Genomic DNA, 15,114 nt, shown 5'->3' on the forward strand with positions numbered 1-15,114 from the left:
TTACTCCAAGTTTACCTGATGTTAGGAGAAATTCAAGGTGGTGGGCAAACCCAACGCATTTCATTCACAAGAGATCAGTGATCCTGAAAGTTATAACTTTACTCACAGGCTCCCTTCACCTACATAAAGGCAGGAGTTGATGGTTCTCTGCTCCTGTAGCAGGAAGGACTTATTTGAAAACTGTAAACATAGAATCATAGAATATCTCGAGTTTGAAGGGACCTATAAGGATCATTAAGTCCAACGTGAGTGTAGGTGAGATGGAAGACTTGCTGATCAGCAAGTATCAGCTGAGCCTTTTGCAGCATGTAGCAGCACAGAGGGAAGCACATCTGGGCCCTGCTGGCTGGCTCAGTTGGGTTGCAGTAGCCACTCGGACCAGTTGTTACCCGGTTGGTAACCAGAGTAGCCACTGATCATGTTCATCATTTATGTTCACCTGCTTGTTGTAAGTTTTTTTTTGCTAATAATTCCTTACTATGAATTACAGAAGCCTTTACACATTTCTGAATAAAATTCAGAATGATTTGCTACTCATTAGGAAAGCATCTGTTTGGATCCAGAAATAGTTTCCCTTTGATAGATTCTATAGAGGACGACACACTTGCTAAAAATTATAAATCACTGTGAATAAATACTGCGGCCAGGATTTGCGAGGTCCTTGTGTACTAAAAATCTTTTCTTTTTGGTGGAGCCAAATTGCTACTTGGAATTCAAATAAAACAGGGAAACAGAGTAATTGCGTTCTGCATTAAAATACCGTGTTTGAAGGGGTGGTAGGAACTAAATGAGAAGTTTTAATCCCTACCCCTGGCCTGTATTCTGGTTTTATTACAGGTCCCTGCAATGCAGAATGCAGTAAAGTAGGGTGTGATGGGCCAGGACCAGATCATTGTACTGACTGTCTGCACTACTACTACAAATCTAAGAACAACACACGGTAAGACCAAGAGAAAAAATCTTTACTCCATAGATTTCTTAGTGTATATTTTAACTTCCTTTGCTCTTCTTTTTGCTGCAGTCATGGATAATTCATTTTCCACTGAATTTGACAAATTTTCTTAGGAGTTGGAAAAAAAAAAAAAGACTTAGCTAATCAGAATTTAAACTACAGCCTTCAAACACCCTTCTTTGATTATTTCCCCATGTCTTGATTATTTTTTTGTAAGAGGCTATATATATATATATATATATATATATAACTGTGATAGCTACTACAGCTTCTGTGATTGAGTTTGAACAAGATAGGAAGAAATGTAGATGGTCAAAAATGATACTGTATGACTGTCTGACAAAACAGTTGCCAGTCAGATAGCATATGCTGTAGGGAAATAAATGGAAAAGGCAGCTTGATGCAATGCTTTGGAGGGTTACATCTTAGTAAACATGTGATCATTAGAAAAGCAGCAATGCTGAGAAATACTTCTGCTTTGCAGTCATGGTCCAGGAATGTGGTGGCAGGTTATTTCATTAACGACTCTGCCTTCTCTTCCCTGCTGTCTGCAGGATCTGTGTTTCGACCTGCCCACCTGGTCACTACAATGCAGACAAGAAACGCTGTAAAAAATGCTCACCCAATTGTGAAACCTGTGTTGGAGGCCATAGTGACCAGTGCATGACCTGTAAATCTGGCTACTACCTGAATGAAGTAACCAATAGCTGTATTACCAACTGCCCTGATGGGTTTTACCTGGATAAGAGTTAGTATTTCTTGTTGTTTCTTTATTGTGGGCTACAGAATTTGATCTGGGGAGGTTGCTGGAATACTTACGATCAGGAAAAGTGTATTTTGATGCATCTATCTCTTATCCTATTCCTCTTATTAAATTGTTGCCAAGTGTGATGAAGAATCCCCTGAAATATCTTCCCTTATTTTAAAAACCATGCTTAGTGGCAGGATGTCTCTTCTGCTTGTGGCTGGGAGTAACATTAGCAGAACAAGGGCAGTTAAAGAGCAAGTCAGCTGCAGGACAGAGCAGGTTATAACTACTCCAGAAAGGGACAGGCAGCAGCCACATTCTGAACATGAGGCATTCCCCATTCCCCCAAATTCAAATGATATGGCACCAGATAGAAGAGAGAGCTGAGGAATCAACCATGGCCACTGAACTGGAGCTTTAAAAAAATAGGGTCCTCAGATGTAAAACATGGTTGCAATTAATGTTTCTGGCAGACCTAAGTACCTACAGTGATGTGACGACTCAAGAGTAGTAATATTCTGCCATGTGAGACACCTGCCTTCAGTTTCCTCCTGTGATTGCCAAGTAGACTGCCCATGTTTAATTTCCAGCTTTGGTTAACAAAAATACTTAGACATATATTCAGACATGCTTAAAACTGCAGTGACTTCTGTTATCTTTAGACACATCCTTAGAAGATAAACATGTACTCAGGATCTTTATTCATCTAGGTACCTAACCTTTTGCTTTCTGCATCATGAAGCTGTGTGTTCATTTTTGAGAATTGGTAAAAACAGGTACTACTTTAATTCTTCCATTTTTCACTGTGGGAGAACTACTGTAAAGGGAATTCCTTTCCACCCAATTAAGATCAATAGATGAAAATTTAGGATCAAAGAGGAACGTCAGGTTTTTCTTCTCATAAAAGTACATGGCACTGCATCTCAAAAGGCACCAGGTCTGAAGAGAGAGAGGCATCTCTTAAAGTAGGGAGCTCTTGGGATGAAAAGGCAGGTGTTAAGTAATTTATGTGTTGACTTTGTTAAGATCAGACCTGTTCATGCAGGTGTGTCTTTAGATACCAAATCAGGAAGACAAGACAGGCTACTTGCGTGGAAAGTGTAAGAGGTAAATTGCAGGACAGTCTCTGGAACACATGGCAATAGTTGCTGCATATAACTTCTGTATGAAAAGAATTTTAGTCCATATTGTAAGTGGTTAATTTAAATTTAAAATGTTTATGAAAAATTTTTAATGACCTCAAAGCATATTTTCCCCAGGGTAAAACTACAACTGCAAATGTTTAGAAATAGATTAAATCATTTGATGTTTGATGGAAAATGCTAATATTAGGCAGAATTTAGCTATTTTAGTCTAGCTTGCTGCTTCCCTCCCTGATGTCAAGCTAAAAATCAATGTTATGTAATAGTCATATCCATATAGTTTCATTAAACATAACTGACCAAGGTTTCCTGGGCTGTTTTCTTTTTTTGCTTTCTAGATAAGATTGTTTGCCGAAAATGTAGTGAAAACTGTAAGACATGTGTTGAATACCAAATCTGCACAGAATGCAAACATGGCCTAAGGTAAGGAAATGATGGATGTCACTAAACACAATACCTGAAGAGGCTTACAAGACTGTGGATACACAACAAAGAACATCAGATAGCTATTTAACCTTGAGTGGCCCTCATTTCATGTGTTCCATCACTGTTTAGTTTGTAATATAGTATTTTCTTGTGCTACTCTGTGCAAGTTTTGCAAACAAGGGATTTTTTTTAAGACCTTTCATTTCAGGTAAAATAAAAGCCACAATCATGTGGAAAGCTGGCTTCTCCACTTTTTTGACCTGCAGTGTGGCAGTCAAGGATTATTTTAGAGGTAGAGCTGATGAATCATATTAATCTTTCTGATTCATTCCTGTGATAGTTAGAAACTATTTTCTTATCTTTATTGTATTTCTTCATACATCCAGTCATTCACTTATCTCAAGTACCTCAGGCTCAATTCTATTACAATATAGTGTGCACATATTTTAAACAGCAGTGGATATTTTTTCTTCATAGGGGGACTTAATCATTCTTGAAACTGATAGATAAAACCTACAAAGCAGCAGTACACATTTCAAGCTCCTTTATGAATGAATGACCTTTTGATCCAAGCAGCAAAGGTCAAGAATCTTATAAAATTCATGACTGAATGTATGCTGGCTTTATGCCACAAAAAATATGAAGTCAGTATTCAGTACCTGTAGGGGTTCTTCTTGCAGAATAGGAGTGTTCTGCAAATGTTTTAACACTGAACTTTTACCTTTCATCAAAGTGGATTTTCATCTTTTAGTTAGTAAAAGCCGAATGTTGTTTGTTTCTAGGACTTCAATAGCTGCATTCCTTTACATTTTGTAAAGGAGTTCTCATTTCTGTGTATTTATGTTACATCTAGATTTTCCAAGTGCCTGCACAATTTTTATTACAAATATCTCTATTTTTTAAAAAGCAACCCTTTGAAAAGGAAGTGTAATCTAATGGGAAGGAAAGCATGGGATCAGATCATAATATTGGTGTATTTACACTCTCTGTGAAATATGAGCATCCGCTTCCCTTTTAAAATGTTGTTAAACTTGCAGTCCATGTTAAGATTTTGGAGAATTTTAACAGACTCAGCATGACCTTCTGTGCATCTGCAAAATCAAATTAGTAAATTAGCAGTTTAGAAGGTTCTACAATAAGCAAATATGTCAGGAGACCAACGATTACATAGATTTGGGACCTTATAGGACACAGTTTCTATAGAAAAGCTATGCCCACATTTTCTTTATTTCTCAGGAGAAATAAAGTTTCTGAGTTTCCCTGTCCATTAACACAAACAGCAGCTTGTAGCACCACTGAAGAAAGCAGACAAGTCTATTCAGTATGAGAAGAGAAGGAGAAACTGTAATATAAAAAATCAAAGAACCCAAACTTCATGTTTGCTTGGGCAATATTAGCAAACTGAGATTGATTTTTAGTAACGTTTTGAAAAAACACAGTCTGTGTGGGTGTGACAGATAAATGGAGCCTTGCAGGACATGATTTCACATTCCCCAGTTGTTTGAAACTTGCTGCGTTTTCTTGGCAGAGTTATCGATGGGCAGGGCCTTCGGGGGTTACTTGGGAGACCTGGATTCCAGTTCTGATTCTGTGACTGGCCCATTAAATAAACTCGGGCAAATTATTAGTTTTCCCATCTGTAAAAACATGATAATGCTACCTGCCTTGTGAAGCAGTTTGAGGTGTGTGACCAAGGAAAAATAATAAGAGAACAGGGATTGTTAGATTTGTTGAATTGCTAATTTAATTTTTTTCTAAACTGGGACCATATACACTTTGAAAATTTCCAGTGGCACTGAGCGCACATGACTTTTGCTGGATTGAATCTGTGAAACTGGGTTAGCACTCACTCAGAGGGGTAATCCCCAGAGATGAAGAGCATTTTTAGAGTTAAATTGGATGAAAGGTGAGGTTCCACAGAAGAGGGCAAACATTGCAGAGGAGTCCTAGCTTAAAAAAAAACAAAACAAAACAAAACAAAAAACACAAACCTGTAGGCACCTTATTATATGAAAGCATAAACAGCTACTTAGAGGGAAGAATGGAAATGTGACTCTTTATGCTATTTCTTTTCCCTGTTACTCACTCTTGTGCTCTTTCTCAAAAGAGCCTGAAGGCAGAATAGCTCCAACTGTAATCTTGACAAATCTCCCCAGCCACTCAGTTAGGAGTTTTCAATGGAAACTGCTATTGCAGAAAAAGGTGGTGATTTCCATCGCTGTAAATCTATTCTTAACCTGTGCTGTAGCACAGTATCAGGAGATGCTGCTGGTCTTTCAAGAGAAGCATGAGATCTTGTTAACAAGTCCCTTAGCATTTTTTTTTAGTACAGTGTTGCTGACCCTGTGCCAAATTCCTCGTGGGTAATTGCATTTTACATGCCTGAATCTTTAGTACTCTGACATTGTTAGGTTTTTTATGTTGGCTACTACTTGGTAGTATTTACAATGAGTTTGTAAACAGCTTCTGTATTTCACCATGGACAAAACTGCATTTCATTCCCACTTGAAGTGATTGCTGTCTCTAAATTTATAAAATATGACCAGTGAAGGAAGCTAGTGAATCCTAATATATGGGTTGTTCTTTTATTAAAAGAGAGTACTGGTTGAGCATGACCTTGTTGTCCTCTGTTGCTGTTGTCTGCCCAAACAGTGTGCTTTTTCCTTTTTACAATAGTTTGCATGGCACTAAATGTGCTATCCGCTGTGAAGAAGGAAAATACCATAATGGTAGAGAATGTGAACCGTGTCACCGTTCCTGTGCAACGTGTGCAGGTACCTAACTGACATTTATCGGCATCATTTCCTTTCTTTTATATTTTTAGCTCCGATTTTATTGCACTGTATCTCAGTTACAGTATAACATGATTGTTTACATGTAAAAACTTAATTCTTTTGATAGTTATTTACTATAATTTAAATAGAGCAGACTTTCAGCTACCATGAAAATCTGACTGTTAGAATTGACAGCATGCATATGCTCTTTTCTTTCTCCTTTTCTTTTTTCTTCTGTTTTTTATTTTGTTTGTTTTCCTCTTAGTAGAGCTCATCCTGATTTCCAGTAATGCCTTCCATTTTCTTTCTGGGATGGAACAATGACCAGTAGGTTTTGTGCGAGATTTAGGACTACCAACAGCCGTTTCTTTCAGGAAAAGATGTACCAAAATTATGTAATGTTGTTTATTCTAACCATGTACCTTTATAGCTTGATGTTTCTGTTTGAAAGAAAATAAGGCAGGTAAAACATAGTCTCTAAAAATGATAAGGTTTTGCTACAGTTAGAGGTGGTGCCTGTTAGACAATAAATGAAACTAGCCAGTAATACAGTATATTTTTGCTTTGGTTTAAGGTGCTGGAGTAGATGCCTGTATAAACTGCACACAGGGTTATTTCATGGAAGATGGAAGATGTGTGCAATCCTGTAGTAGTGGTTATTACCTTGATCACTCTACTGAAAGCGGATACAAAAGCTGCAAAAGGTATGATCAGCGGCTAATATATGTCTAATGTTTGGCAGTATATTAGCTATTACTGTGTTGAAAGAGATAATACTTATGAGAACATAGAACACTGCTGACTTAAAAAAATAGAAAAAAAAAATATATTGTATGCTAAGCCAAGGAAGGAAAACCTTTTTTTTTTATTATTTTAATCTGAATTATATTCATGCTGGTCTTCTAAAAGAAGAAAAAAAAAAAAAAAAAAGCCTGTAGTGACAATCTAAGTAGAAATACATAGAAATGTAAAATTTACAAATCTGGCAGAGGGTCTGCATTTGTCAGTAACGAACGAAAACAGTCAAACTAGTTGCAAGTTAATTACTATTCATAAGGACTATTTCAGTTCTTCAGCTGCATATTCACAAACATGGCACAAGTATGTTACTAGACTGCTGTCCAGAATAGCTGACCTGACTCAGTGTACAAATGAGTGGCTAAATCTTGGACAAGGCTTTGCTAGGCTGTGCAAGGAAGGGACATTTTTTTCTATTCCATTCTTTATTAAACAAATACCATTTGTTGCCCTTTGGAATCATTTATTATTGACTCACTTTGAGTTCAAGGCAGGAAGGGAATCACGATGTGTTATAGTTTTTCACACAAGAAAATAATCGATACACAATGAAAATATGATGGAGCCAGAAGGGTGATGAAAAGGCTGTGCAGCAGGTCAATCTTTTCCATCCTGTGGCTTTAGCTTATGCCTTGCTGGCACATGTATGCACAATCAGCTTGATACTTTTGTTGATTACTTCTGCGTAGTTCCAAAATAGTAGAATAATGCAGCTATTTAGTAAAAAAGTGTGGAGAGACAGTGGTTGGAGGAAAGAAGCAGGACTCAGCTACAGGGAGGAGTTAATTATTTTTTATTATTATTATTATTAAAGCAGCCGATACCTCTAGAAACAGCAAACAAGCCCTTTGCCATGCAGAAGAGGTCTCCTAGGAACTCTTGTATTTGGTGAGGCCATAAGACCAACTCCTGCCATTGTCTTTCAGATGTGATGCCAGCTGTTTGGATTGCAGTGGTCAAGGAGACAGAAACTGTACGAGCTGTCCAAGCGGCTATAACCTAGACACTGGTGTCTGTGTTGTGGGAACAGTCTGCAAGGATGGTGAGTGCAATCCTTTGAAAAGATCTGTTTACCACTACCAGCTTCTTCTTTTACATGTATTGGGTTGGTTTGGTCTGTTTCTTTCCTTTTGTTACAGTCCTGATTTGAAGTCTACATTACTTCTTTTTCAAATTTATGAAAAGGAGAAAACTGCATTTTTGTGTATTAACAAGATTAGTCACATCCACTTTACCTGAATTTTCCTAAAATAGTTTTCCCCCTGCCAACAACCTACTTTTCTGTCTCTGTTTTTCAAAAGCCATTGCTTTCAAATGATTTTTATATGAAAACCCTAGTGTACTATCAATAGAATCACATTTATCTATTTTGCCACTTTAAACTGTGAAAATGCTGGTAAGTAAAAAGGATTTTAAGTGCCTATAGTATTGCTTGAATTATGTGAAAGGGTAATGAGAACAAAAGAATTCTGAAGTAGGGAGCACCCAATTTGTGCTGGAGATTTGAACTTCCCCCAAGTTTTCTGTGGCAACCAGGATAACATTCTTACTGCATATGATTGGCTTAATTATTCACTAATATTCATTCCTTTCAAATGTCACAATTACATAGACACTTAGATAACATCGTGCTTCTCTAAAAATGTAACTATGTGAATTACTTGTAGATACAGCCTAGCAAGTGCAGTCCAACGGGAATATCATACCAGAGCAAAGCCCAGTGTTAAGCCATGTGGAAGATACCTGACATCAGATGTACAAAAAGCTAACAATAACTCTTGGGTCCAGTTCATTTCTGTTGGATTTAAGAGTTTTACCAAAGACTTAAAAAAAAGGAAAAAAAAAAGGGTGCAGGGTTGTCTTGTTTCTGTGGACCTTTACAGCTCCTGTTGGAATTTAGGCTTTCAGACTTTGAAAAGTATCCTGTCCATCATAAAGTTACGTGGCAGGTAGTGGGGGACCAGTCATGAGACCTTTTCACATCAGGACATTGGAAGTTTCGTTGTAATCTAGAGCAAGTCCAGAGAAGGTCAGGTACAGATGAACAAATGAAGAGAAAGTGTTAATGCTAAGAGTTCTGAGTAACCACAGTCTCAGTATGGTATTGCAGTTGAATTCCTCAATGCAAACAGTTAACATACCAGTTTGGTCTTTAATATCATTGGATAAATCTGTCTTCGTTTGTACACATGCAACTTCAATCAGATACGCATGTAGTTGCCCAAGACTGGGGACACCCCATCTGTCCCCCGTTCTTCCAAGTGCAGCTGCCATGAAAGGGCAACATGTCAGTGTGGGGGCCTTCAGGCAATTGCAACACACCATGCTGGATCCAACCACACAGCACATGTTCTCAACTGTCTAGGGTAGCCAAGAAAAGTCTGTAAGGGTCTTTTTTTTTTTTTTTTCCTGTTAATTTACAAAGCATAAAGGATCTCATTTCATTGCCTGACAATCAAGCACTGGTTACTAGTCTAACTCACTCAATAGGATTTGCATTTCTGTTGAGAATGTTTTATTCTTTTTCTGTGTTTTGACTGTTTTATTCTTTTGATTCATAAAAATTGAGAACAAATTCCTTTGCTGTAAATATCACTGTTTTCTAATTATTCTCTTTCTAATCTTTTTTTCCTTTTCACAAACGGATACCAATCACTCCCTGTCGGACCACACAATATCTCTTCCTGAAAAAAAAAAAAATGCTGTTGACTGAAATTCCTTTTGATGGACCAAATTTCCTACTTGCTACCTGCTCCTGAGTGGTCTCTTCAACCAAATCTGCCTGTCTGACCAATTAAACCTTCCTCCATTGTACACGCCATGCTCTCCAAACCTTCAACCTCCCCTCCTTCTCTTGCTGCTGCCTTCCGGAAGCCACGGAAGAGTCCTGGGCCGAGGGAGGATTCTGTATGCTGGTGAAAAAGAACAATCTCTGCCAGCGGAAAGTGCTTCAGCAATTGTGTTGCAGAACATGTACGCACAAGGGGTGAACTGACACCTCCCGGCATCCTCCTGCTCCTGTAGACTTATAGATTAATCCGTATTATTGAAAAAGGAAAAAAGGAAAAAAAAAAAAAGAAAGAAAAAAAAAAAAGAAAGCCACCTCTCTCTTTCTCCCCCCTCTTTGTCTGGGGAGATGGTGAACTGTTTGTTGGAACTTAAATGGAAAAACTACAACACGCCTACCTTTCATAACTGGGTGTCTAGAGCTGAGCATCCAGGATCACAGAGTCAGTATTGTGTGACCAAAGCATTTGATGCCAAAATTAACGTTTAACTCATGATTTGATTTCCTATCAACTTTAGGATTATTCCTGTTTTTTGAAGGTCCTTTTTCTTCCCTTTTTTTCCTGCTTCTTTCCCCTTCAAGATGTTTAGAGAGTGTTTCAAGAATACAACACAAGTTTACATGGATTAAAACTAAACAATACAAAAATGTTTGCATTAGGGTTTTTTGTGCTATGTGTGTTGACAGGGGGAACTTGAGTTCCTGAGGGGATCAGAAACATCAATAGCAGCAGGACTAAGTTCTGCCCCTTTTGTAACAGTATTTAAAAAAAGAAAAGTTAATATTTCTGCACACATTTCTTTCTTACTTCCTCTGCTGTGTGCTGTTTTTTGTATCACATGCAGTATGTATATATGTTTGCCCAAAATGTGGTTTTGGTCATATAGATTTCATTTTTAGACAGCTAGCTTATTAACAGATATGCTAGGATTTTTATTTTATTTTTTTAAATTGTTAAAGCTATTTCAAATAAACTTTAAAAAAAAAAAATTGTTCCTGTAGCGAACAAATTAAAAAGATACTACTTCTCTTGGTCTGCATAAGCGAGAGTAATGTATACGCTCGGAAGTCAGAAAAGTTTGCTAACATGTAAGAAGTATTCATAAATTATTGTTGTCTTGTAACGTTCACAAAAAAAGGGGATATTATCATACAGATATGTGGAGCTATTTCATAGTGCTCATATGTAAATGCCAGTGTGACTATATGCGACAGGATGTGTTTACAGGACTGGATTTATAATCGTGCCAAATATGTCTCCAGGAATAAGTACATATAGGGCAATAAATCAATGGTTCTCTTGGTGTAACAATTGTGTCATGATGGGCCTGAATCTGCTTTTAACTGCTCACAGTAGAAATTTCAGCAGGAATAGTCCTGCTGAGGCCAATGGAGTTACCTCACTGTAAAACCATCCTGGGTGGTGAGCGAAGTGGCCCCTGCCTTTCTCTCTGTACCCAGGCACACAGCTGCCAGTATGAATTTCTGTTTAATATATCTTCATCAGCTTCACTTAGCATACTGTTCAAAAGACATTCATTTAGCAGAAAGCAGAAAATTGAACTTCAAAGATACTGTTTTCAGGGGATAATACTTAAAACATACAAAGTGTCTTTCTCAATTATCTTTCCAGGACAGATAAATAGAAAATGGATTGCAGGTATTTAAGTATGTAAATGTTAGAAAATAAAGGGGATCAAAAATGATTGTGGAAGTGTTATAAACAAATGGATACAAACCTATAGAGGTAATGTGCCACCTTTAGCAGAGAGCAGATAAATTATTACAACATGGTTTGGTATGACAGGGGGCTAGTCACGCTCCTTTGGTGCCCATTAGAAATTTCCTGATAAATGTTCAAATTTAAAAGAATCCAATTTGTGCTAGTTTAACTACTAGTCTGTTACTGCCTCATTTCTCAGTATAACATGTTTAACTAGAACATAATGCTTTCAAAGTTTAAGTTAATATTATATATATTATATATAAATATATATTCATAATTGAGATTTAATTATGTAATGGATTGTAAAGAATTTGTTTGGATACTTACAAATGTCTCTAACACTATTATAGAGAAGAAATTAATATCTTTGTTTTCTTTAAAAAAACTGACACATTGTTATATCCAAATTCATTTTTACTGAAAAAATACTGTACATGTGTAAAATGTTCAGTTGTTATTTGTAAAATAGGGTAGTTCTGTTGTAATTGATATTGGCCAAAATCAATGTTATTCCATATTTTATTTTTTCTATTAAATTAACCTAAATTCCTGTTCTTTTGGTCTGGAAAAACATGTTGATAATCTGTATGTAAAATATCTTTGTTGAAGGGCACAGGTAGCTTTACGGTATAGAGCACTTAGATACCACACACAAGTCATTGAAACAAACTGGGAGGGTAAGGGTGTTTAAATTCATTGCAGAAGTTTTTTGTTTTAAGTGATGGAATTTATGACTGCAGAAATGTCTGGTTTCCATGGAGGACACCTTTTGTGTAGTAACAGTACAGCCATGTCTGAAGCCTAGTAGGTAACAATGTTGGCTTCCTCTGACCTGTAAGAGTTTGTGATGTGTCTTATCATCTCTTGCATGTTTAGGATTAAAAAGTTAAATGCACAGCTACTTAGTGGCTCAGACAGTTTAGGAGGAAGCTTTCATCTTTGCAGTCATACATGGCCATTTACACAATATGTTGATATCTGTTCACATAACAATACTCACATCCAGTACACCACAGATCAAAATCACAGACTGCCACTTCAGAACAGCAGGCTGTCTGTCTGTCCTTGCCGGTAGATCAGAAAGGCTTCATGTAGACTCATCTGTGATCCCTGCAGGATGAGACCCTCCATCGGCATTAGCTGATGCTCTCATTCATTTCCCACTTAGTTCTACAATCTGAGTGGAGACCAAAGTGGCAACTTATCCAAGAAGTCATATATTCAGATGACTTTATAAGCATGTTCACTGAGGCCATGTAAAGAATTTCTGGAAAAAAAAAACACTTTTCAACCTTAAACATCTCATTGTCACCAACTTAGTTTCAAAACAAGGAGTTAGATCATTCTTACAGTTTCCCTGTCAGTCCTTGGAGCAAGCATATGTGGGATGGCACATTCTTAGCAGTAGTCTGGTAAAACCACACCTGGTGAGAAGGTTGGCCTAACCCTTACACCAAATCTGTATGAAGAGCTGCTTCTTTCTACTCCCACCTCACTTTCATCTTCATCTTCCATCTGGCATGAGAAATTCAATCAAGCATGTTGTCTTTTATTGTCAGGATTTCATCTTCTTTGGGTAGGAAACATGCAATTAGTGATAATAAAGTTGTTATAGCTCTGGCCAAAGAAGTCTGCTCTAGAAGGCATATCTGTAAATATTGAGCTGTGAAGTCCCACAGACAAGTAAGGATAGAACTGAGTTTTAGGCTGAAAACTAGTACTTTCTCAGACCCTTTGATTATTTTTATTTGTGATGCCTTAATAGCAGTGGCCAGGTGCAAGCAGAATTTGTGAGCAGCACTATATTTAGTCCTTGTACAAGAGGATTGCTGCAGCAACAGGATTGCAATTGAAGGAAGCTAGTTTGTTCCCAGCTGCAGAGTTTTCTTAGGTGATTGATCCTCCCTCTCTAATTCAATGGCAAGTAGTTTGGAGTGTTCAGTATCTGACACTGTGTGGTTGGCATGCAGAATAGATAAGGACCATTTTAGGAAGATCAAAAGCCGCTAAGCATGAACAAAATGACACTTTTCTCCATATCTGAAAGGAGTGTGGATGGCATCAATCCAAATCTGTTGATTGATTTCTGCTTTATTTATATATCGCGAGTCAAAAAGCAATGACAAATTGAAGATGGTCTTCTACTTAAGACGTGTCACTTCCATTGGAAAGTATTTGCCAATTCACGTCTGTTTAGGAGAATCCTTACACAGTCATTGATTTAAATGCAAACTGGACACCCAACTAGACCTCTTCTTTACTGAAAGTCTCAAAGACAACAATGTCAAACATGTGCTAACGCTATTTTAACCAGAAAAAATGTTTAGCCTGCCCCAGACCTGCAGAACATCCTGCAGAAGCCTGTTGTGTGAGGGTGTAATTTTATAGCACAAGCATTTCCTTTTCTGCAATGAGGTTACAGCCTTACTCCCTTTCTAGATGCAGCTCTCCACCTCAGCCACACACCAGCGTTGTGGGTTCAGCAAATCAGATATCTGCTGGGATACGTTGGTGGAAACCTTATGCTTCTGACTGGTAGCTCCTATGGGTCTTGGCTTAGACCTTGCTTACCCACACACCAGTCTCCACTGACGAGTCCTGCCTCTTTCTGGGGAGGCTTTGCAAACTCCCTCTCTGTGCAGAACACTTTTCTAATAAAGAATTCCCTATGCGGCCTTACAGACTACCCCAATCTTCTGTTGGGATTGCAGCTTTCTGATGTCCTGTGAAATTCTGAGCAACTGAATATATTGCGAAATAGCAGGGCTGCTGCTATTTCCACATTGTCAGGTAATGGCAAAAGGTATGACAGTGTGAGCTTTGAAGATGAGTAAACCTATATACAGAGATACTAGAGCTGACTACAGCAATTTCACCCGTCACTAAATATAACTTGCAACCTGTGATGACCAAGTTAATCCTCTTAATAGACCCATCACAACCACAATGAGCGTTATCTGTATGACTGGCCACTTTAGGTAACTATATGCTACTTCTCAATGAAATTATTTAATGAACTGAATGACTGTAAGAAGGCCTGTTATAAATTCAAGATTTCTGTAAAGACATTTAAGTGACTGCTTGTATGAGTCAAAGCTTTCAATTTGCAGTGCAACTCGCGGAACAATAACTTGTCTGTGATCCATTACCATGCCTTATATTTATATTGGTATGCCATTGTCATGTCATTGGTACAGAATGAATCAAGAAAAGTTCTGCCATTAGATGTTTGTGCAAAATATTTTAAGCAAGCATTAAAAAAGTTTTACAGCATACAAAGAAAAATCCTAGTCAAGTTTTCATCAAAAAGAAACTTACACCAACAACAACTTGCATGAGCTTGTTCAGAATATGCAGTTTCAATACATTAAAAAAAAAGATTGAAAATTATGAAGATTTTGTATAGCAGGGGAAAAACTGATTTCTGTTCGGCATAGTTTTTATTTATTTGTCTTACATTATTTTGGGAGATTTCAATTTTTGATGAAATTGATTATCTGATTATTTACTACCACCTGTCATGAGAGTTTATTGAGTCTTAAATCCTCCTCATTAGCAAAGACTAAAGAAATGTGGCTAGAAACACAGTGTCCTTGAGAACAAATTAATGCTCTGAGCCTTAGGATTGAATCCAACCAGTGGAAGTGGAACCAACACCTGCATTTTCACCATTGGTTCCACCCTGATGAGCAAAGAGGATTCAGATCTGTTGAAGTCCTGGGACGTTTCTGTGAAGTCTCAGAGAACAGTAACATTGGGT

The 15,114-nt window shown here is 37.5% G+C and overlaps 1 protein-coding gene across 1 annotated transcript in view; it reads left to right on the forward strand.

The window, feature by feature from the left end:
- Positions 1-10,322, forward strand: part of PCSK5 (proprotein convertase subtilisin/kexin type 5) — a gene marked incomplete at its 5' end in the record, with an annotated part of 199,614 nt that extends 189,292 nt beyond the window's left edge. The window contains 7 exons of the mRNA XM_082497728.1: positions 838-940; positions 1,507-1,700; positions 3,181-3,265; positions 5,945-6,042; positions 6,617-6,746; positions 7,767-7,882; positions 9,715-10,322. Coding sequence (XP_082353854.1) covers positions 838-940; positions 1,507-1,700; positions 3,181-3,265; positions 5,945-6,042; positions 6,617-6,746; positions 7,767-7,882; positions 9,715-9,830 — 842 coding nt within the window. The 3' untranslated portion in view covers positions 9,831-10,322. The remainder of the gene's footprint in view (positions 1-837; positions 941-1,506; positions 1,701-3,180; positions 3,266-5,944; positions 6,043-6,616; positions 6,747-7,766; positions 7,883-9,714) is intronic.
- Between the last annotated feature and the right edge of the window lie 4,792 nt (positions 10,323-15,114).

Source organism: Vanellus vanellus (genome assembly GCF_965231255.1).
Source record: "Vanellus vanellus genome assembly, chromosome: Z".
In the NCBI taxonomy this organism is placed as follows: Eukaryota; Metazoa; Chordata; class Aves; order Charadriiformes; family Charadriidae; genus Vanellus; species Vanellus vanellus.